General features: G+C 44.9%; 1 protein-coding gene and 1 long non-coding RNA gene across 2 annotated transcripts in view; one reads left to right on the top strand and one right to left on the bottom strand.

Annotated features, from left to right (window-relative positions):
* The window catches only part of LNX1 (ligand of numb-protein X 1, E3 ubiquitin protein ligase), a 72,410-nt gene extending 59,630 nt beyond the window's left edge, over window positions 1–12,780 (bottom strand). Inside the window, exons 1-4 of the mRNA XM_004681475.2 lie at window positions 12,435–12,780; window positions 2,013–2,118; window positions 1,715–1,839; window positions 328–443 (exon numbers count right to left, since the gene is read on the bottom strand). Coding sequence (XP_004681532.1) covers window positions 328–443; window positions 1,715–1,839; window positions 2,013–2,118; window positions 12,435–12,526 — 439 coding nt within the window. The 5' untranslated portion in view covers window positions 12,527–12,780. The remainder of the gene's footprint in view (window positions 1–327; window positions 444–1,714; window positions 1,840–2,012; window positions 2,119–12,434) is intronic.
* A 151-nt stretch (window positions 12,781–12,931) lies between these two features.
* Window positions 12,932–20,936, top strand: LOC105853552. The gene is made up of 3 exons (XR_001145387.1): window positions 12,932–12,997; window positions 20,695–20,761; window positions 20,913–20,936. It is a non-coding gene; the product is annotated as an uncharacterized LOC105853552 (long non-coding RNA).
* Window positions 20,937–21,110: the final 174 nt, after the last annotated feature.

Below are 21,110 nucleotides of genomic sequence, written 5' to 3'. Positions count from 1 at the left end.
CTGACCTCCCCCCTGTTCCCCTCAGCAGTGTACTTGACAATCTGCCTGTTCTGCTCCCCACTCTGTCACTGGTGAATCCTCTCACTGTCCCTGCACCTCTGGCCTGTACCCTAGTTCTGTATGCACAAATAAATAAATCTTAAACAAAAAAAAAGAATGGAAAAGGGACGGGGAGGAGGGATTGAATGAATATGCACTGTCTAGAACACTTAAAATAGTGTTTTCACGACTGGTCCATAGATTCAAACCAGGCCTGAGAAGGGGCAGAGATCACAAACATGGCAAGAAAGCCAGTTCCAGAAAGGTGTTCCAAGCATCTGCGATCACACTGATCTGAGTCAATATCCTGACGGATGACCTGGGACAGCGTGTCATGAAATCTGTGGATGACACTCAGCTGGGGAGTGTCACCAAACACATGAGACAGGAGGAAGAAAAATAAGCTAGGTTAGACACAAACATACCAATTAGAAAGAATCCACAGAAACAGATATGAACATGATGAGGGAAAAAGTAAACATGAGTTCAACTGAAGCAAGAATTAGGGAGTGCAGGGGTGAGGGGTGGTTTCAGGGAAGAGAGGTCACTGGTATTGGAGATTCCACTGAAAACTAGATTCAGAGCACAGACCTGGAGTGATGTTTAACCAGGTGAAAAATGCCCTCCATTCCTCCCTGTAAAAATGAACCAGCAAAGGTGAAAGTGGGCAATGCTGTAGGTGCCAGTCGGCCACTTTCATAGGGCTCCTGTGGGCCTCTTCATGTTCTAGGATTAATAATCCCTGTGCGATAGGGATTACTCACAGGACGGATGATCCACAGAGGCTAAGGCCACAGAGCAGCCCTCTAGCTAGGCAATGGCAGATCTGGGGTTTGCACACGTGACAACCTGACCCTAAGGCACATACATCTGAGTATCAGATGTCCTCCCAGGCCATCTCTCCAATGCTCCCTTCTGGTCTCTGCTCAAGGGCCACTTTCTTGGAGAACTTTTAACATGAAGCAGCATCTCTTTTCCCTGGTTTATTTTGTACCTCTTACTCTTAGCAGATATGCCTAGTAAGTATTTTTGTTGCTTACCCTTCTCACTGGAATATGTGAGAAGTCCTCCAGACCTAGAACATGCTTGGTATCTCAGAGGTACTGAAAGATTTGTTATTAAATATGCCCTTTCCAGCAACAAGTGCTTTCTATTTCCTGCCCCAAGTGTAACCTCCATGCTGGATTGCCAGTTTGGAAAAGCCACACTTATAAAACAAAATACTGAAGAGAGGGTAAAGATAGGGGACTTCTAAGAAGTGGGAAATGTCTTTTTGATTTTTTTCCAGAACATGAATGTACTTCTCCTTGACAAAGAGTCACTCTGGCTCTGGACTGTCTTTGTTAATAGAAATCCCCTAGGGACCTTTTTTAATGTTAAATCATCTGAAGGAGAAGCAAATCCCAGGACTCCTGTCGGATTCATCCGCCTCAACCCAACCTTGTCAAACTGTGCCAAGAAAGGAAGAGGAGAGTCTATGTGCACAAAAACTGAACAAACAAATCAATTCATCACCTGATGTGTTTAGTGATACCAAGCAACTGAATGGGGGCTTCAAGAAAACCAGGCTGACAACTCACCCCACAGAATAATGTGCATTGCTTGCTTGTTTTGTGATCCAAGGAGCAAGTCTCCAAATTATGGAGAAGCGTTTCTTCATCTCTTTCAGCCTTACCTGTTCAGTCTTTTGAGCTCTAGGTGCCACTCCTGTCTGGCTCCATTTGGATCCTGAATTTGAGGGACACAGACACCAGTGCACGCATAGGGACCGTTCATGGAGCAGTAACTCCTTGGGCAGTTCTGTAACGTTAAAGAACTTAATTCCCTGAGAAAGTTGGGCTGTTGCACCAAGGAGGCTGCAAGCTGGATACCTCAGGGCTTCTCCAGGGCCACTCAAGTGGCCTGCACAGCCAACACCACGCAAGGATCTTTCCTGAAAAGGCGTGAAAGGGATTGGAAAAATATTGGCTTACAGTGTAGCAAAGGTGAGAACATAAAAACAGCAGCCAATAGTCAATCATGCCAAAGACCGGCATTGTGAGGCTGCCCTCATATGACCTCATCTTGTCCTCATTTACTCTAGGGCGGACCTCAGAGAAGTTTAGGCAACCCTCAAAGACAGACCAGGGTCAGTCATTTCAAGTCCATGTCCATGGTCCCAACCCTGCATCATGGGGGTGGGGTGGGGAGGAAGGTTCTGAGGACTTGATGGTGCCCAGATGTTTTTCTGTAAAACGGCAGCTGCATCTTGGATAGAAAGGCTAGTCCAGATACATTGGCAACAAAATCCCTTTGATCCTCTTTAATCTATCATCAATTAGCTCAAGAAGCCAGAATGTTTTTTGGCTGACCACTTTAAAGAAAGTCTCTGGGACCACTTGTAGGCAGAAGGCGGCAGACTACATCCGTGGAAAAGTCATGTACAAGCTAGAAGTTTCCCATCTTCAGCATAATTGGAATTGGCCTGAGGTGCTACCCAAATGTTTCACCCAGAAAATGTTCACATATAAAGCAGTTTACTTTTCTGGTTCAGAATTTATCTCAGGCCTCCAACCTGGCCCTAGTGAATTACAAAGACATGGAGTAAGCACACAGCTGTCTCTATGGCAACAAAAGGAGATAGAGTGGGGAAAACCCCTGGCCCTAGAATTAGGATGGCTGCATTCTACACTGGGTGGTTCCTTGAGTCTTTTTTTAAAAGATTTATTTATGCATACAAGAACTGAGGTACAGGCCAGAGGTGTGGGGGTGAGAGGATTCACCAGAGACAGAGTGGGGAGAACAGGCAGATGTACTGAAGCACACTGCTGAGGGGAGCAGTAGGTGTGACTGGAGACGTCTGCTGCACCATGTGGGTCAGCTCCCTGTCTGGGAATCAAACTTGTGCTGCAGTGGCTGCGGACAGCTTTCTAGTTCTGCATTTTAACCTGTTGTGCTACGAGGGAGGGCCCTCCGTGGGAACTTTCTTAACATCAGTGAAACTTACTTGTTTTCAATCAATGAGTTGAGGCTTCACTGCATTTGCTCCAAGTTCAAATGAGGCCATTGCTCTATCATCACCACTGCTAAGGTTGCTAGTGTCCTTACAATGTTCCAGGCCTCTACCAAGTGCTTAATTTGTCTTGTATTTAATTCGTACTTCATGAGATAAGTACCACATTAAGAGCTCTGCTTTTAGGATGGGAAACTTGAGACTTAGGTGAGGTTACTCTAGCCATGGTTACACATCTGGTAAGAGATGCACCACAATCTGAATTCAGGTCTGTGTGACCTCAAAAGCCACATTTTTAAATCATTCCAGGCTGATGCTCTCCTCCCCTGACAGCCTCTATTTACGAAACCTTTGCAGTTATAGGAAACTCCTTGGAATGCCAGATTCAAACGCACAATTTGTTACTATCAGGTGACCCCAGGTGCAGGTGTGCAGAATTGGTCAAGGGCATCAATGACAGCATCCTCTGGGCATGCCCAGATGGTCAGACACCTCAGAGGTCACTCCATTCCTAAGAGGTGATGTTCACATGCATCACTGTATCCCATCGATGCCACTGCTTTGCCCAAAGCTGTTTAAAATTTTAATAACTGGTTCCAGTTTTATTGCTTCCCGAGGACACTTTAAAATAATGCATTGTTTCTCAAAAGGAAAAATGTCATGACTCGTTTGAGGTCACATAAATCGTTACTGGCAGGGCTAAGTCAATTTGGGTAAATTACCAAACCTCAGTGTCTTCATCTATAAAATGGGAAGATTGAGCTAGAATACCTCCATGCTCTCCTGCAGCTTTAAAAATTTTTGGTTCTGGCCATAGACTCCACTGGGTGAAGATAGGCCAGAACCTAGCCTTCCTCTTTAAATATGGAAAGGGGAAAGACAAACAGGAAAGTAGGAGGAAGTCGGAGTGACATAGTGAAGTAACAGAAGGAGCCAAATGGCTAAGAGGGACTTTGGGGAAGAAGCATAGGAAACAAATCTCAGGTGGAGAAGGGGAAAGGCAAGGAGGGACTCATTCTGGGAGCAGAGCTGTGAGGGCGGTGTGGACCACACCCACTCTCAGATGCGAGACCTCTCCCTACACTCTCCCTTAGGATGCTAGTCACCCCTTTCACAGCTCAGGTAAGTCATTTACCCATCTCTTCACCAAGGGAAGGAGGGAGGTAGTCTATAGTTTTAAAAATCCACCAGGGTCTCAGTCCATCTGTGGTCACCATGGAAGTATGATCATTATCAAATGCATTTCCTCAAAGACTTGTCTTTTGTAGATGCACCATTACTAGGTCACCAAGAAAATACTGCCCACTATCTCTGTATGATGCCAAATTCCAAGGCCCATCCTCTCAGCTTAAAAGAACGCATCTTAGATTTTACCTGTTTTTTTTTTTTTGTAACAATTACTAGTATCAGTCATGAAATTTATAATTTAAGGGTTCAGTGTGTATTAGGAACAATATGAAATGCTTTTTATAATCTCACTAAATACAACAACCTGGGAGCCAAGCGTTATCATCCCTATTTATAGATGAAAAGTGCTCAGAGAGGCTGTGTAACTCACACAACATTGCCCAGCTGGCAGAGACAAGAAACCTGAGTCCATCCGACTCTGTGGAGTATGCACCTTTGTCATCAAATTATCTTACTTCAAACTTCCAGTGTTGAGCCTTTTGGCTACAATCCTCAGGATGACAAAAGGGCTTATTCATTGTCTTGGGGCCTCAGCCTCTCTCTCACTGACTCTTTTGGGAAGAGTTGCCAATGGAGGAAAAGGGTGGGAGGAAGCCACAGGTACTTCTCTTGGCTCACAGGGCATCGAGCATAGTGTCCAACCTCTCAATATTCAAGGGTTAACCACAGAAGTAGGCTCAGAAGGCCAGAGCTTGCAGAGCTGGCTCAATGGCAAGAGATGAGTTGAGACACACACAGACATACTTTAAAGAACTGGCACAGAGATTGCAGAAGCAGGAAGGGATTATGGTCAAGGCTAATGAGTACCTCTCAAGGCATGCATGGGCCCTTCCAAAAACATGATCAGAGACCAAGTAAGTAAGAATTCATGAATGTGTCTCTCCTAAAACAAGGACTCTTCCAATTCCAAATGCCAATTCCCAAAAAGCCTGAATCCATTCCACACCCCCACTCTCACTCCTGTGTGCAAAAACAGGTGTGGTTGGGCCTGGGAAGGTTGAGACTAGAAGACAGGGGGTCCATACGGGCCACCCAAGGAGAGTGATGATCAGAAAAAGCAAAAATGACTAAGGAGGATATGTGGTGCCTTGGATGGCAAGTTTTCCTTGGCCTGCACAGAAGTGCCATTTCCTGCCCGATTCCTTCCAAGACCAACCCCACAGACTAACAGTGGGAAATTTCCTCCATCTGCTTTGAAGCATTGTGTGCTAAAGGCCCAGAGTCCCCAGAGCCCATTTCTCCATGGTGGTCTCCAAAGTGACACACCCATGAGAAATGTGGGGAGACTGAAATGGAACTTCTGTAGAAGTAGTAGGACTTCTCCTAACTATAGTTTTGCATGGTTTGTAATGGATGGAATATATTAATACTGGATTACATGTGTACAGTTTATAAATAGACAACTATACATACAGCATATGATGGTTATAGCAATCCAGATCTAGTTGCAGTTGGGAGACCACTGACCTAGACAGAAGGTTACTTCCTCATTCTTGAAGTTGCCTTCTTAAAGTATCAGGCAACAAGGACATCAAAGATACTCATTTTGGTTAAAATTAAAACTACAGTCAAACCAATAGATTGTTTGGAACATTCCTTCCTTGATTTCCCTCAACTTGATAGTAGTCAAAATAATTGCTTTAATTTTCTTTTTCAATGACTGTCCCAGTATTTGGTATTTGCCAATGCAATATTCCTCAAAAATTTCCCTCAAGAAGTCCTTTGCAACAAAAGTCTGTAGAGGCAGTGGGGGAGGGACTTAAGCATGTGCAGCCTATTATGCTAATGTGGACCTTATTTACCTCAGGTTCAAACACACTGAAAAATGATGAGCCAGCAAGGAAAGTTGAGTTGGCCAGATATTTGATACTAAGGGTATAGCTTATTGTGCTTGGTGTGATGTTAACATATGGTTACATATGTAATTTAGAGCTAAACACTATTATGTTTTCAGATGAAATGATGCCTGAGCTTTGCTTCAAAAGCAGTTCAAGGAAGACATGGATAAAAGAAGAGATCCAAGAATTGATAACTGTTGAAGACCCGTATCAGCGCACATGAGGGTTCGTTGAACCCTGTTCTCACTTTTGCATTGCTTGAGATGTTCATGATAAAATTTTAAAATGAAAATAAATCAAACACAAAGCAATCAGCTTCTATGCCCTGTTTCTGTGGTTACCTTTTACCCACCTGACAGTCACATGATCCCAGAGAAAGGCCAACACAACTTGCTAATATCAGAGTGGTATCTTGAAACCCAAGTTTTTGCATTTTGGACAAGCAAGTAAACAGTTTGGAAGTTGAAATGCATTACTGCTGGCAAAAATAGCTTGCTGATTTGAGGGAAAAATCAAGGTCATTGGACAGAAAATCATTACTGAGAAGCAGTTTGGTGAGTTAAGCATAAGGGAATCAGAAACATACAGTTTCAATCTCCTTCCAAACACACAAGCTCAAGACTAGGAAAAATGCCCCATTAAACACATAACACTTTGAGAGACAGAGTCACTGAACCCAAAAAAGCCCTGGCTTTGCTCCCCCAGAAGGCACCTCATTCCTCTCTGTGGGAATATGATTTCTCCATCTCACCCCATTTTCTCTGCAAATTCTATCTCCTTCCCTCCAAGTCTAATTCCAAACTTGACTTCAGATTCTGAAAACAGTACAGGAAACATTCAAAGATGAGCAGCATTTTTTTTTCAGTGTTGATAAAAGGAAACAAGTTCTTTGAGGTTCCACTTGGAGAGCATTTATTGGCAAATCCACAGAGCTCACTTGGTTTAAACTTGGGAAGTGTTGGGAGTCGAACACGGTGGAAATGAAGTGAGGAGGAAATGGATGCTGAGGTCATTTCGCTGCATGCCCCCTGCTCCTCCCTCCTCCTCACAGTGTTCAACAGCAACAATGCACAAGGGACTCTCTGCCTGGTCCCCGAGTGTAGCTCGGGGTCCAATACCTACCTGCTCAAGCCAGCAGGGAGGAAAAGGAGTCACCAAGATTAGTGCTGCTGCCCAGGCTTGACCTGGAGAGGGAAACAGAGGAGCTGGACCCAGGCCTAATGGCCGCTACTCAAAGCTAGGGTGAGCAACCTTCTCACATGCACACCAAAGGCCCAGCGCGGGATGTTTTAAGCTCTTTGGCTGGCGAACCCAGGATAACTGTTCTTCTGTACAAAGAAGGTGCCATTTATCAGCGGTGTTTTGCAAGTTGGCTTGAAACAGTTAATTAAGGGAGGGCTTAAGGGGGATGTGGGTGGTTGATGTCCTTGGTCCTAAGACACAGTTAATTAAGGGAGGGCTTAAGGCGGGGTGCGGGTGGTTGATGTCCTTGGTTCTAAGGCACTTAGTGGGTGTCCTGTCTCTGATCCCCAGCCCTTATTTCACCTCCTGGGAGAACACACACAGGGCTGCCTCATAACTGCTGATCTTGGCAGCATCTCCGGGAGACCTCGTTCTTACACAGTCATATTCGAGTCCCTCATTTTCGTTTGGGAGCACCAGACTCCAGTGAGAAGCAGCCCACCCCTCATAGAAACACTCTGTGCAGGGACAGTTCGCCGTTTCTCTCTTGCACCAGTACTGTTTGTGGTGATGCCACTGACAAGGGAGAAGCACTTGACTGTACGTTAGAAAAAGGCGCCACATGCTGAGGACAGGCTTCAGGGACCTGATGTTCTCCGCAGCCTCACCTGGCTGTCTTGTTGCTAACTGCCTCCCTACACAAGACACAGCTATCGACTGTGAAAAGTAGGTCTCCAACTGGCTGTGCACCTGCACGAAACACACTGACACACCCCCGGCATGAGCACAGCATGAGAGAATCTGACAGAGACTGAAAAGTGTTTCAAGGACTCAGGCCTAATGACTGCTACTCAACGCAGTGATGGAACTAAAAAATTGAAAGCTGAAGGAAAAGAAGACCAACCTTTTCAGCTTTCTAGAAATAGCTTCTGAGAGTGGGATGTGCATCACACAGTACACCTCATTGCCCCTCCCCCCCCAAGTTCCCAGGCCCCTCCATCCACATCCTTGCTAAACGAATACCGAGATGTTACAAAAGTCACAGGTCAGTGACCCGAGAGGAAGCTGTCATATCAGCTGTTTAAGCTCGGTCAGCTTTCTGCAGCCTCTCAGAAGAGCTGGCTGTGTCCTTATCAGCAGTACCGCCATCCACTGAAACCAAACCAAATCTTTTTTTATCACAGCTTGCAACATTTAGGGATTGACCAAAATAGGACACAAATTCATTCAGTTTAACTCGAGTCTGAAAGGCATTAACATCTTTCAAGCTCTCCCTCCGAGGACTCACCAGGAAGAGGAGACAGAAGACCAGAGAGGAGCGGTTGGCAACTCTCCACCGGGGAAGGCTGGGCTAGGGGCTGAGGAAAAGGTTTTTAAGGGGTAGTGCCTGAAATACACCTGGGGAAGTTGTGGAGCGTGAAACGCACTGGTCCCCAAAAGAATCACCTGGGAGTCTTGTTAACCTTGAAAATGACAGCCAGCTGGGGAAGTTAAGTCTGAAAATTGACCCCTAGGAGTTTCACTCTGGTCAATTTGATGTAGAAGCCAAGCATCTGCATTCAAACCAACAAGGCTGTGCGTCTTTGGTGGGTGTCCTCACAACCCAGGCCGCTGGCAGGGTTTTGCCCAGTTTTGTCATTTGTGGGGCTGTAAATAGCTGTGAAAAGAGGAGAAGGCTCCATCTGAAGCCCATGAGACTATGGGCTTCAGAAAGTCTATTTCCTAAATTAGCTGTGGGGCCTGTGGAACTTCAGAGAGTTCACACAAGTCAGAGGGTGAGAGCTGGTGGAGGGGCAAAGAGCAGTGCCTCTCGTTCTTAGGGCACGCTCTTGGCAGACCCCAGGAGCGATCCTAGGCTCCCTGCCTCTCACCTGTGGATTTCGACCCCACACCACGTATTGATTTCATGCTTTTTCTGTAGCATTCATCCTCTTCTAGGTCAAGACACTAAGTGACAGTGGGCATGTTTCTTTTCCTTGTTAGTTGAACAAGCCTTGGTTTACAACACTGTATGTGGTTCAGACACGTAGGATCACATGTGCTCAGACGCATGTCACCACACCTCACCACCTCCAAGGCACCCATAGTCCTCCACTATGGGCCACTCGGCTCCCTCAGGCAGCGGACATGTTTAAAGAAGGAGCTGGTGGAGGACATAAACTCTTGGAGTTCAAGGCCCAATAGAGCAAGCAGAAGTGATTTGCTGGATTGGACAGTTTTTTATTTTAGTTTGCTTTAAATTGAATGTGAATGCCTTTAGACGTTATAATCAGCACAGGCCTCACCACTTCCTTTTGTCTTAAACCCAAACAACTCAGATGTTTAAATAAATCCTACCTCCTTCCTATAGGCATTTGAGTTTGAGAAACCTAGCACACATGCTGAATCTGACCCCATATAGGGGATTAGCTCTGGTTTTCCAATTGGGTCCCTAAGGAACAGAATTCAGACTGAGAGACTCTTCTCAGTAGTGAAGAGAAAGGAAAAATCAGGAGGGGATCTGCAGACAAGCACGCAGGGGCACAGGCCCGCTCACCCCAGGCCACGGCACCAAGGTTCACACTCCAGTGGCAGGCGGAAGCCTGGACCCACAGCACCTTCCCACTAAATCCACCAAGCTTGCCAGTCTTTGAGCTCCCTGTAGCCTGCATAGTAAGAGGGTCTCTTTATCCAGGGGCCACACAGCCACCAGCCATGACCCCTACTCCCAGGAGAGCCTATGGTGATCTCTTTCGGTTCCCACTCACTTGTCCTGCAGGACACTGAGGCCAGCAAGCCTGGCACGCCCGCCCTGCCTGAGGGCTCTCTCTTCCCTTCCCTGATTCTGCCTCATCCTCCTGAATTCTGCCTAATTCCACCCCTCTTCTGCCACAGATCATAGTATTTCTTCTATGTATACATTTTATCTTCTCAATTAAACTTTTTGAGGGTGGGTATTTTACCTAATCTCTTACTATTTATCTGAAATGTATCACTGAGTCCCTGATTAGTTCATTATCACCAACAGCACCAGGTAACAGCTGTACAGAATTCTCTCATAAGCATCTCCAGTGACTGGAGTGTTCCAGAAAGTCCTATCAAGTAATTTTGGGAACACAGTCCTGAAATTTCTTGACATCATCTCTCTTAGGTTGCTTCAGCATGGAAAGAATGGCCTGCTTTGCATCCATTCAATTATTCAACAGAAAAGTTGCCTTTGATTCACAGACTGGTCAAAAATTGTTAAGCCATATGAAGAGTCATCCACCAGGTAAGCTATAGAACTATAAGTAACTCAATGAACATGCTCCACAATATAACAGTGGTGGATTCAATGGTGACCCCCCCCCAAAATATATATCCACCCAGACCTGTGGTTGTGACCTTTTTTTTTCTTTAAAAGGGCTTACAAATGCAGCTAAACTAAGGATCTCATTTGAGATCATCTTGTATTATTGAGGTAAACCTTAAATCTGATGACAGGTGTCTTTATACAAAGACACAGAACTAGAGAGGACACAAGAGTAGAAGACCAAGCAAAAGATGGATGTCCCCCACCAGCCAAGGGATGCCTGATGCCACCCATCACTGAAAAGAGGCAAGGAAGGATTGTATCCTGGAGCTTTTGGGGGGTGTGTGGCCTGTTGACACCTTGATTTCAAGCTTCTGTCCTCCAGGACTGTAGGAGAGTGCATTTCTGCTGTTTTCAGTCACCTATGTGTGGCTATTGTTACAGTGGCCCTAGGAAACTAATGCAACAAGTAACAGGACAACAGATGGTGTGGGTGGGAGGGGAGTGGGAGAAAGCTTTGGCATTAGATTTCAGAAATACCAGCTTCAGCATCCACTAAGGCAAGGAAGGAAGCGTTGTCCAATCCCAATTAGTTTTGCCATTGTGCACATTAGAAAAACTTCCACTCACTATTACCCCACAGATGCTCACTCTTCAGGCTTGCACCAGATACCTTCCTTTGAACTTTCTTATCTATAGTGGGTTGGGGTTATGCCCCAATAAGATAGGACTAGATAGACTGGGGTTACATTCTGATAAAATAAGACTAGGTAATCTAGAAAAGCAAAGTTCTTAAAATGAGTAACCTACATGCAGGGACCTAGGTCCTCTGGTTTTTCTTTGTTTATCAGGCATCTGCTGTGCTAGACAAATTGGTTAGTCCAGCTATCACTCCACTCTGCTGCAGCTATCTCTACCCAAATATGCCTGGCCGAGCTGTTCTAGTCTGGATGGATTCAATGGTGGCCCCCAAGATATAGAATTCTATGAACTCTAGAGTCTTCTTTCATTGGTTCACGGACTCTAATTTATACAACCTTTCATATTTTTACCTGTTTGGTTAGTAAGGGGGAATACATATTTGTAAATGCTGCAAACCCAGAGGCACCCATAACAACATCCTTTATATGACTGTCAGAAGCTGTTTGCATTCATCTGTAATCTTCTTTCAAAGTTTACTAACACAAGGATCCAGAGAAAGGTCATTGTAGAGTTTGGGGACATGAGTCATTTCCTCTTATAAAGCCTAGGTTACTTAGGAAAATGTCCTTATGTTTCAGAGAGCTGCATAGTGAGTAATCAAGGGTGAAATGTCACGATGACTACAATTTACTCCAAGCCACATCAGGCAAAAAAAATAAATAAGTGTAGCAACAAAGCAAAATATTCATCATTAAATCTTGGAGAAGGGAATGGTTATTTCAGTAGTCCCACTTGTTTAAAACTTGTGAAAAATAAAGATGACGTGGACTTGTATATTTCACATACAGAGTCAGCTGTCCCCTGTAGGCACACTGTGTTTGCAGGCATGGAGACAGGTTGTCTCAATAAAGGGAGGGGTCTCCTTGCAACGACAAGTGCCAATGCAGGTTGCAGTTCTGTGCATGCAAGCTGTTCTTAAGTGCCTCGTGGTTCTATTTATGGAAGAAGAGAAGACACATCTAGTGAGAAAAAGCAGAGTACCAACAACAATTTTGGCACAAAGCAGGAAAAAAAATGCCTCCTTGGGAAATCTCTGCATTCATAAGATGGTGTTTTTCTGGGTAAGCCACAGCAACCAAGCAAGCTGTATGAAACCGCTGGCAGGGTGTTTGTCCAAGTGCATCTCATGTGCGTGGAAGTTATTCCTGTAAACAGACAAAGCAGGTCCCACCCCCAACATACCCGACACACAAACACAGGCAGGCTGGGTTAGAGGACTCACAGTTCTGAGTACAGGAAGTGCAGACTGCCCACATTGTCAATGTAGTTGGCAGGGCTGAGCCAAGGCAGGACCAGCAACAGAAGCGCCTTCATTTTCCGAGCAGGCGGCTGCTTTCTTCCTGGCACCTTCTCTCTGCAGCTGCAAGGCCCAGCCCAGCCCAGCCCCTTTAAACAAACCTTGCCATGTCTCCACACTCAGTAGATCTCAAGGAATCTGACTTCAAGCCCTTAGATCCAGCCACGCTGATAAATCATGGGCCTGTAAGAAGATTGTGCCTTCTGATTCTCAGGTGGGCAGATAAGAGAAGGGAGGGACCCACCAAGGCTGGCGAGAGGGCTGAGGCTGAGAGCAAGCAGGCTGACACCCGGGAAGGGACCTGCCCCTCCCGCAGGATGCCGACTGGTTCTTGGGAAGCAGCTGGTACATTTACATCACTGGCCCTGAGCAGATGGGCTGGAGCTAAACTGAGATGGAAGAGGGCATGAGCCTGGCATATTCAGAGCCCACGGCGTGAACAAGCAAATCAGCAAACACTGTCCTAGAGCTTGCTAGAGAAAGACACGGTAAGAAATTAGCATGTCTGGAACACAGCCTGGAGATCGGAGCTCAGAGCGAGCCTTCAGAGGCTGAGACGCAGGAGGGTTAAATGGGAATTGACTCCACCTCTCTATGTGAACGTGTGCTGAGGAGATTTTACCTATCACTGTGCAGACCCCACTGCCACATGTCACAGTGTGATGGCTTCCTCGCTCGTTTTGAAAATTGGCCCTGTACCAGAAGAGGCTGTGTCATTCACTTCGAGAACAGCAGTCGTGAGGCACAGATTCCTGTTCTGTGAGGGAAAGCACTCCTGCATCCTGTGGCGTGTGTGGTTGAATTCAGCTCTGACACTGGCAGTAACCTTGGACAATTCATTTTAGCTCTTTAGCCTCAGTCAGCTCATCTTTGAAATGGAAATGGCAACATCTTATCTGCACCTCCAACGGAGGCTACCTACTTCATCCCTTCCGGCTTTCAGATCTGTGACTAGACTACTCGTTATAGTCACATTAGGACTTCTGTGGAGGCCTAAGCCCCAGGAGGCCACCGAACTCCTAGGAGTCTACCCCTCTGGCACCCCCTGCCATTTTGCCAATGCATAGCCTACATTTTATTATAAATGGCTCAGGGGAATAATTCCATTAATGACAACAATAGCAAGCTACTTGATGAAAGGAAGACCAGAGAAGAAAGTGCAGGATGAGGCCGAGTGCAGCGAAAAGGCATCAATAGTGGGAATCTGCCATCAGAGAGCTGCATCTACCTGATGCAGGGCTAAATGAGTTCGATACATTTAGCTGTGGTGACCTAAGAGCCCTTAAGAGCGTTCAGAGTTAACTTCTACAGGTTAGGTCCAAGATAGGTAGTTTTAATAAGGCATAACACATACTAATTTTTAATTTTGTTGAGGCCCTAATTTGAATTCCATTCCCTTTAAATCCAAGCTGGTAAAGAGCAGTACAAAGGAAGTGAGGTCTGGTATTTAGATGCTAGTATTTAGAGGGTTGAGCATGAATGGTAACACTGCTGTGTGACACGGGGTGTGTTGCTTAACCTCTCTGAACCTCTGTATCCTCCTCTGTAAAAGAAAGACAATAATAATAGTGTTTAATGCATGTGTTGTTATGAAGGTGGAATGAGATAATGCCTATAAAGAACAAAGGGCTCAATGTATGTTAGCTATTGTAATTAATATTGACACTAGTAACTACTAATAATAGTAAATGAGCCTTGCTGGTAACTCAGCACCTGTCTCCAAAATGCTTTCTTATGCTTGTCCTTTCTTTCTTCCTGCTCTACTAAGGATAGTATATCCTGAATGTAGAGTTTCACAGAGCCCCAAGACATGCTCTTCTTGAGTGTCCAGGACCTACAGTATAAATCACAATTTAAAAGTAGTACAAATAATAATGGCCTTGGGCATCACAGGGGTGCTCATACCATTTCTGACCATCTTGTACACATCAGATGTTCCTCCAAGTTTTGGGGGGAAAAAAATAAAGGATGCATGCCCTTCTATCTGCTTGTATTTCAGAGGACAAATTTATTAGTGGATATGAATACAAATATAAAAACAAGGTATTATTTTTTGTTGTTGCTTATGTTACTGTTACAACCATTGGTGTTTGGCTATTCAATGTCTACCTCCTTTCCCTTCTTCTAACAGAACTTGGGTTTTATTCATGGTGGTAGCACACTCGGCCTCTCGCCGATGGATGGTCATGTAACACAATACTGGCCAGGGGTATAAACAGAGATTACTTGTTGATGTCTCTCCAGAAAGCACTTTAAGGGAGGGTGTCTCAGTTTGCATATTGTAATTTTGTCCTTCCTATCTGGTTCTTTCTGCCTGGAATTGAGATGTGATGTCGGAGTTTGAGCAGCTATGATGAGGCCATGAGGTGACAGGTTGAGGATGAAAGCTAAACTGAAAAGTAGGAGGAGCCTGGTCCCTGATGGCATCATGGTAATAACACACTAACCTGACTTCTTACTCCCAGAGTTTGTGTTAAGTAACATATTTAAATAAACATAGCTGGAATTTTCTATTATCTGACATCAGACAGACTCCTAACTATTACAATTCCTTGGGGAGAAAAATCTTACCTTTTTTGGACATAGATTGTTCTATAGCCTATTTGCCAGTAAACAGCCTTGTAGCCAGACTCTGCCTGTTTATTCTTAGATGTCGTCTCACCCATCACCTCCTACTTTACTGTCTTCTCTCCTCACTAAATAGAGAATTCCTTGAAGGCAGCAGTTCTACCAGTTCTGCTCACCACTGTATCCTCGCTACATGTAATAATAGATGGTCAAGTAATATTTGTTGAATGAGAACAGAATTTAATTCAGTTAAAAAGGCAACAATTTGGGCCTAGTTTTAATGATTACAGGAAAATTAGTAACCAAATAGCCATGACCGGGATTGAGCATTTATACAGATGGATAATAAACATCCAGATAAAAAGGAAAAAGTTGGCCCTCCCTGGTGGCACAGTGGGTTAAAGCACAGCACCAAGAAGCTAAAGCCACCTCAGCATGAGTTCTATCCCTGGCCCCAGAGGTGACCCACATGGCGCTACAAACCTCTCCTGACCCACCTGCTACTCCCCACTCTGTCTCTGGTAAATCCTATCACTGCTCCTGCACTTCTGGTCTGTACCCCAGTTCTGTATGCATAAATAAATAAATCTTTTTTAAAAAAATGAAAACGTTAAAGACTATTTCTGAGAATAAGTGCCCTGGAGAATTATTCTTTAAATAATCACAGGGAGCATAATCTGATGGAAACTCAAAGGTTCTCTCAAGGTAATGCAGGAAAACTGCCTCATTTCTTTCATGCCAATGGCTAGAAAAGAGGGACTCTCAACAAGGGAGGGGCCAGGGTAAAGTTAGGCTTATAGTTGGAAAGTCACAAGGAGGATGTTTGTCCAACGAAACAGTAGTGGATGTATTTAGGTAGGAGGCAGGGTTCAATAAGCCTGTAAACCTACCCACGTTTTCAAGGGTAATACTTCCTAAGATCTTGGCTCTGACAATAAAATGTCTGTATTTTAGACAGCAAGCAGAGCCTGTACTTCAGGGAATTCACCAAAGAAAAGAATCACCAGGGAGAAGGAAAGGTTAAGAGTGGTTCCAGGCAGGTCTTTGGAGAAGAAACTCCTAGGGCATCAGGAGCAAAGTTAACCGAGAAAATAACCTGCGAACCTTCAGTAGGGTATGTCTAGGCCAGTCACCTCACATTTTCACTCAGGGCTGCTTTCAAAACACTGAACAGTGATGTCTTTGTTCTTGCTAGAAAATACTTAGGGTCAACTTTATTATCTCCCATAAGAGAGAAACCAAAGGGCAAAGTGACTGGTCTATGAAATAATTCAATGTGCCTGGTGTTTTCAACTCCTCTCCTTTATGGTTAAAATGTCTTTCGACAGAGGCAGAAATCATGGCGTGCATAGATTTTTTATTATTCATGACCAGACCTAATGTGGATCCTTGATAAATATTACACATGCAGATAATAACATTACACAGTGAAGATGTTGCCTCGAGCCTAAGAGAACTACCCCCTCAGGACCAAGGAAGGAAAATCTCTGCCTTCACCTCCCCTCTCTCTGGTGGGTTGAATCAAGAGAGAAGCATGAGCTCAGCTCTCTGCCATACCCCTATGTCCTTTGGTTAGAATTTGACCAGCCCATCACCCGGGTGGGAAATTTCTTTGCGGTAGACCCAGGTGATAGGAATCTCTGAGCACCTAAGAGGGAAGAAGTTAAATAACTGACCAGGACATTTTCCAAATTGGCTTACATGCACTGGCTTTCCCATGGACGAGCTCCTAGCCTGAGTCAGACACATTGTCCAAGCGGCTGCTGGCCTGTCGGTCGTGCATACCTACAGTCCTCCATAAATGTTTTTCTTACAATTCAGGGCCTGAAGCACTTAGATGAGAGTGTTTGCAAATGACATACATTCTGGAAGAAACAGGCAGCTTGCCCAACTCAGTGCTATTAGTAATAATAAGGTCTTATGGAAAGGGCATGAACAGACACCTTGGCTGAGGGGAAAAATAATTCTCCAACATATGTTCTTTACTAGAGAGACAATGGGAACACTTTGGATATAACTCATTTCTGCAAGAGCTTTGCTTTCAAGAAGTTGATTGAAATAAATTCCCATTTACAAATGGAGAAACCTAAGGATGGAGTTTCCCATGAAGTCTAGGACTGTTATCTCTCGAGTCTGCTAGAACAGGATGTGTGGCTCCTATCAACCAGAATTATAGCTAAGTTCTCCTCAACTGTCAGTCTGCCTCACTTATATTCACCAAAATGCCATAAGCTAAAGGACACTTTTTTTTAACTCATTACATTTTCAATACTGAAACTAAGATGCCAAGTTGATAATCTGAGCTATCTCCTAGTATATATGCATGACAACCCTCCCATACAAGCAGCCACCAACCTCTATATGAGACACAGTTTCTCTAGAGAACTATGAGGAAAATGCTTGTTTCTGGTAACCTCTTGGTTTCCCCAGTTCAAGGGCCTCCAGAGATGAAGCTACTTAATTTTTTAACATCCCTTCTGACATAGGAAGAGGTGATCTACTGGCCCCATTACAGGCCCTGGGCCCAAGAGGGTTCCAGAGTCAAGCCTGGATTAGCTTCAAATTCTTAATCCTTGCCAACAAAATGCCTCGAGGGTGGGGAGGAAGAGGTGTATATTAAGCATTTGATGACTAATATATACAATGTATTTTTGGAAACGCTGGTGTCAACCTACTTAGGAAGTTGATGTGTGGAGAGGATAGGAGCAGGTGTTGAGCTCAACACCTCTGTGATGTGGGAGATTTCCTCTCCACCGAGAGCTGCTGTGGAGGCTGCAGCTCAGAGGAGTGATTTCAATTAGTTTTAAGTGCTCCCCTCACTGTTATTTTTCAAAAGTGCATGTCATTATCAGCTGGGTGCTCATCAAACCTCCACCTGGGCTTTCTTGGGGTGTGTGGGCCACTCAGGTGAATGAAGTTCCCACTGGGCAGCTTAGGGGTATTTGTATCATTTCTCTGAGCTCCCACAAGTTCCCACTCAGACCCTTCTAGCCTGATCTCTGTCCTACTTCCATTCTGACCTTGCCCTTAGACTGTGCCATCTCATTCCAGTTTTTATCAGTTTTCTTGGCCCCAGATCAGTACCTGATGAGGGGCGGGGCAATCAGAAGGAGCTGCTGTGCTTTCACTTTCTCTCCAGAGAATCTTTTCATTTCTTTCCTTCTCTGACTCCACTCTTACTTCTCCCCGACAGCACTCCTGAGCCCACCTCTCAATCCTCAAAACCTCTGAGTATGTGATCTTACATAGCAAAATGGGCTATGCAGATGTGATTAAGCTCTTGAGATGAGGAAGTGACCCTAATGAAATGACCCTTGATTATCCAGGTGGGCTCAATGGCTCATGGATGTCCTTGTCAGACACAGGCAGGAAGTCAGTGTCACAGAAGATATGATGATGAAAGCAGGGATGATGAAAGAGAGACAAAGAGAGGGACACACAGAGAGAGACAGAGACAAAGAAAAAGGAAGAGGCCAGAAGATTCTATACTGCTGGCTTTGAAGATGGAGGGGGCCATAAACCAAGAAATCTCTAGAAACTGAGAGAGGCAAAAAAAGGGATACTCCCCTACAGCCCAAAGGAACTAACCCTCCCAACCCATGGGTGTTAACCCAGTGAGACTCATGTTGGACTTCTAACCCTCAGAACTATGTTGTTGACAGCCACTCAGATGTGATCATGTGTTACAGCAGCAACAGGAAACTAATACGGCCCACAACACAAATGTAGAAACCATAACATATCAGGAACATGGGAGCATATAAAGACTAGGGAGCTCTATCTACCAGGCCTGTTCTGCTCCTCATCTTCATCTTTCCTTCCCAGTGTGGCCTCAGTGTGAACCTGTCAGCATTGACCTCACCTTTGACCTCAGACCTACTTTCTTTCAGACAGTGCTTCGCCTACCTGGGTAACACAGTAAAGGTCACAAGTAGAGTCCCTTTTGACAGCCTCCTTTAAATACTAATGATAACAGTGGGTCAGAGGCACCCCACAAATATGAGCTAAATGCCTTTGGCTCAGATCTTGGGGAGAAAAATTAATTCACTGGAGAAAAATTGGTATGGAAGACATGTGCAAAGCATTATACCCAGGTCATTGCTTTGGCTGCAACCTTCCATGTTTGACAAGCTTCATGTCCCAGGAGACAAAGACTGAGATTCATGACTTAAGGTATGTGACCTTTAGAAAAAACATCTGCACCTGACTCTTCCCCTTGTCATGACAGGAACCAAGATAAATACCAGCCTCCAAATTTCCTCTTACAAAATAATTGTAGTATTACTGTTCATCCTTTATGAAGCACCTTGCATGTCCTAAGAGAATCGCTCATGTGGAACAAGTCCCAGAGCTGTCCCCAAGGCCTTCCACACGGGCCCAAGAACATGACAAAGGAAGTGGGTGAAATAAGAGACAGCCCGGGGACACCGGCAACGAGCATAGGCGGTCTCCTCTCAGCTCTGTGGTTAGTGTGAAACCTTGCCACAACATTCACAGAACAAGTTGCTTGGATGACAGAAGTCCTCTAAATTTCTTTTAAAACTTACTGAAAAAGTATCCTCAAAGTTAAAGGGCTAGATTAGCTCCAAATTCTTAATCCTTGTCAATAAAAGGAAATTCTACTTATGGACCATCAGAGACACTTCCTTCTTACTGAAAAGCACAGGGCAAGGGCTACCAGGAAATTTTTTGGAGACCAGGATCCTCAGAAAAAGCTGCTCATCATATTTTTCCAGCATCTTTCACATTTCAAACCAACCACATGTAAAATAAGCCACCAACAAGTCACAAAAGAACAAGTGCCATGTGGTGCTCCTACATGGCTCCTAGAGTTGTTGTGTTCTTGGAGACAGAAAGTAGAATGGGGCTTGCCAGGCCTGAAGAGGAGCACAGGGAGAGTTTTGGTTTAATGGGTGCAGTGTTTCGGTTCTGGAAGAGAGAGAAGGTTCTGTAGGTGCTAGCAATGGGCACCCAGCAATGCAACTGCACTTAGTATCACTTAACCGTATATTTTAAAATGTTTAAAAAAATACCTACAATGTCCAAGAGCTGAGGACGGTTATGATGTAACACAAGCTATATAAAGAAAATCCTGCTGTTTGTAACAACCTGGTGAACCCTGCTTGGTGAAGTCAGATGGAGAAAGACAACACCAAGTGATTTCATCATAGGTGACAAATAAAAGACACATAACACACGCATGAACTAAATAAAACAAAAGCCAACGTTTAGATTATAAAGCCAATCGGTGGTTACCAGAGGGGAAAGAGGAGTGGGGTTAGGCAACCTGGGTAACGGGCTGACCTATGGAGAGTCATAGAATCGGACGTTAGCCCATGAACATCCCTCTATAGACACTGACTTATAATGATGCGCACCTAAAACCCAGAATAAGCCCATAAATAAATAATAAAATACATAATAAATAAAACTCAAATGTTATAATGCAGTGTTACTTCAAAAATATTAAAAATAAATAAAATGAAACTGTTAAAGCTTTTTTTACTATTAAAAAAAAATCCCTATAACCCCCTCCTCGCTATTGCCTCATACTGAGCCAAAGTCCTAAACACCTGAAACATGTCTTCATCGGAATGATTCTTTTTATTGGTTGCAGAGAAGACGGAGAAATGGCCACCTGGTGGAGCACCAGGGCACTGGAGACGCCCCGCCCTCTGAGACAGGTGAGTGCCTTCCCTCGCGGGGGCGGAGCCTCTCAGGGGAGGTGGAGGGGGCGGAGCCTCTCAGGGGAGGTGGAGGGGGCGGTCCTACCTGCTTTGAAAGTGCTGCTGGAGGTCACCGCGCTGCAGCACCTCATTGCAGTGCTCCGCGAAGGGGCAGGTCACCAGCAGTTTGTTGAGGAGCTTGTTGACCAGAATGCTGGACTTCCTGCAGTGCTGCAGAACCAAAGCCTGGCGGTCCACCGGGCAGAAGTCCTTCTCCACCAGGAAGTTCGTGAGGCAGACTGTGCAGTATGTGTGCCCACAGGGCGTGTCCAGAGGGTCCAGCAGCGCTTGCAGGCAGATGTGGCAT

The sequence above is a fragment of the Condylura cristata genome, unplaced genomic scaffold, assembly GCF_000260355.1.
Source record: "Condylura cristata isolate star-nosed mole 26May11 unplaced genomic scaffold, ConCri1.0 scaffold00012, whole genome shotgun sequence".
Taxonomy (NCBI): Eukaryota; Metazoa; Chordata; class Mammalia; order Eulipotyphla; family Talpidae; genus Condylura; species Condylura cristata.
The sequence above is the reverse complement of the archived record's forward strand: the minus strand, read 5'-3'. Positions and strand labels throughout refer to the sequence as shown.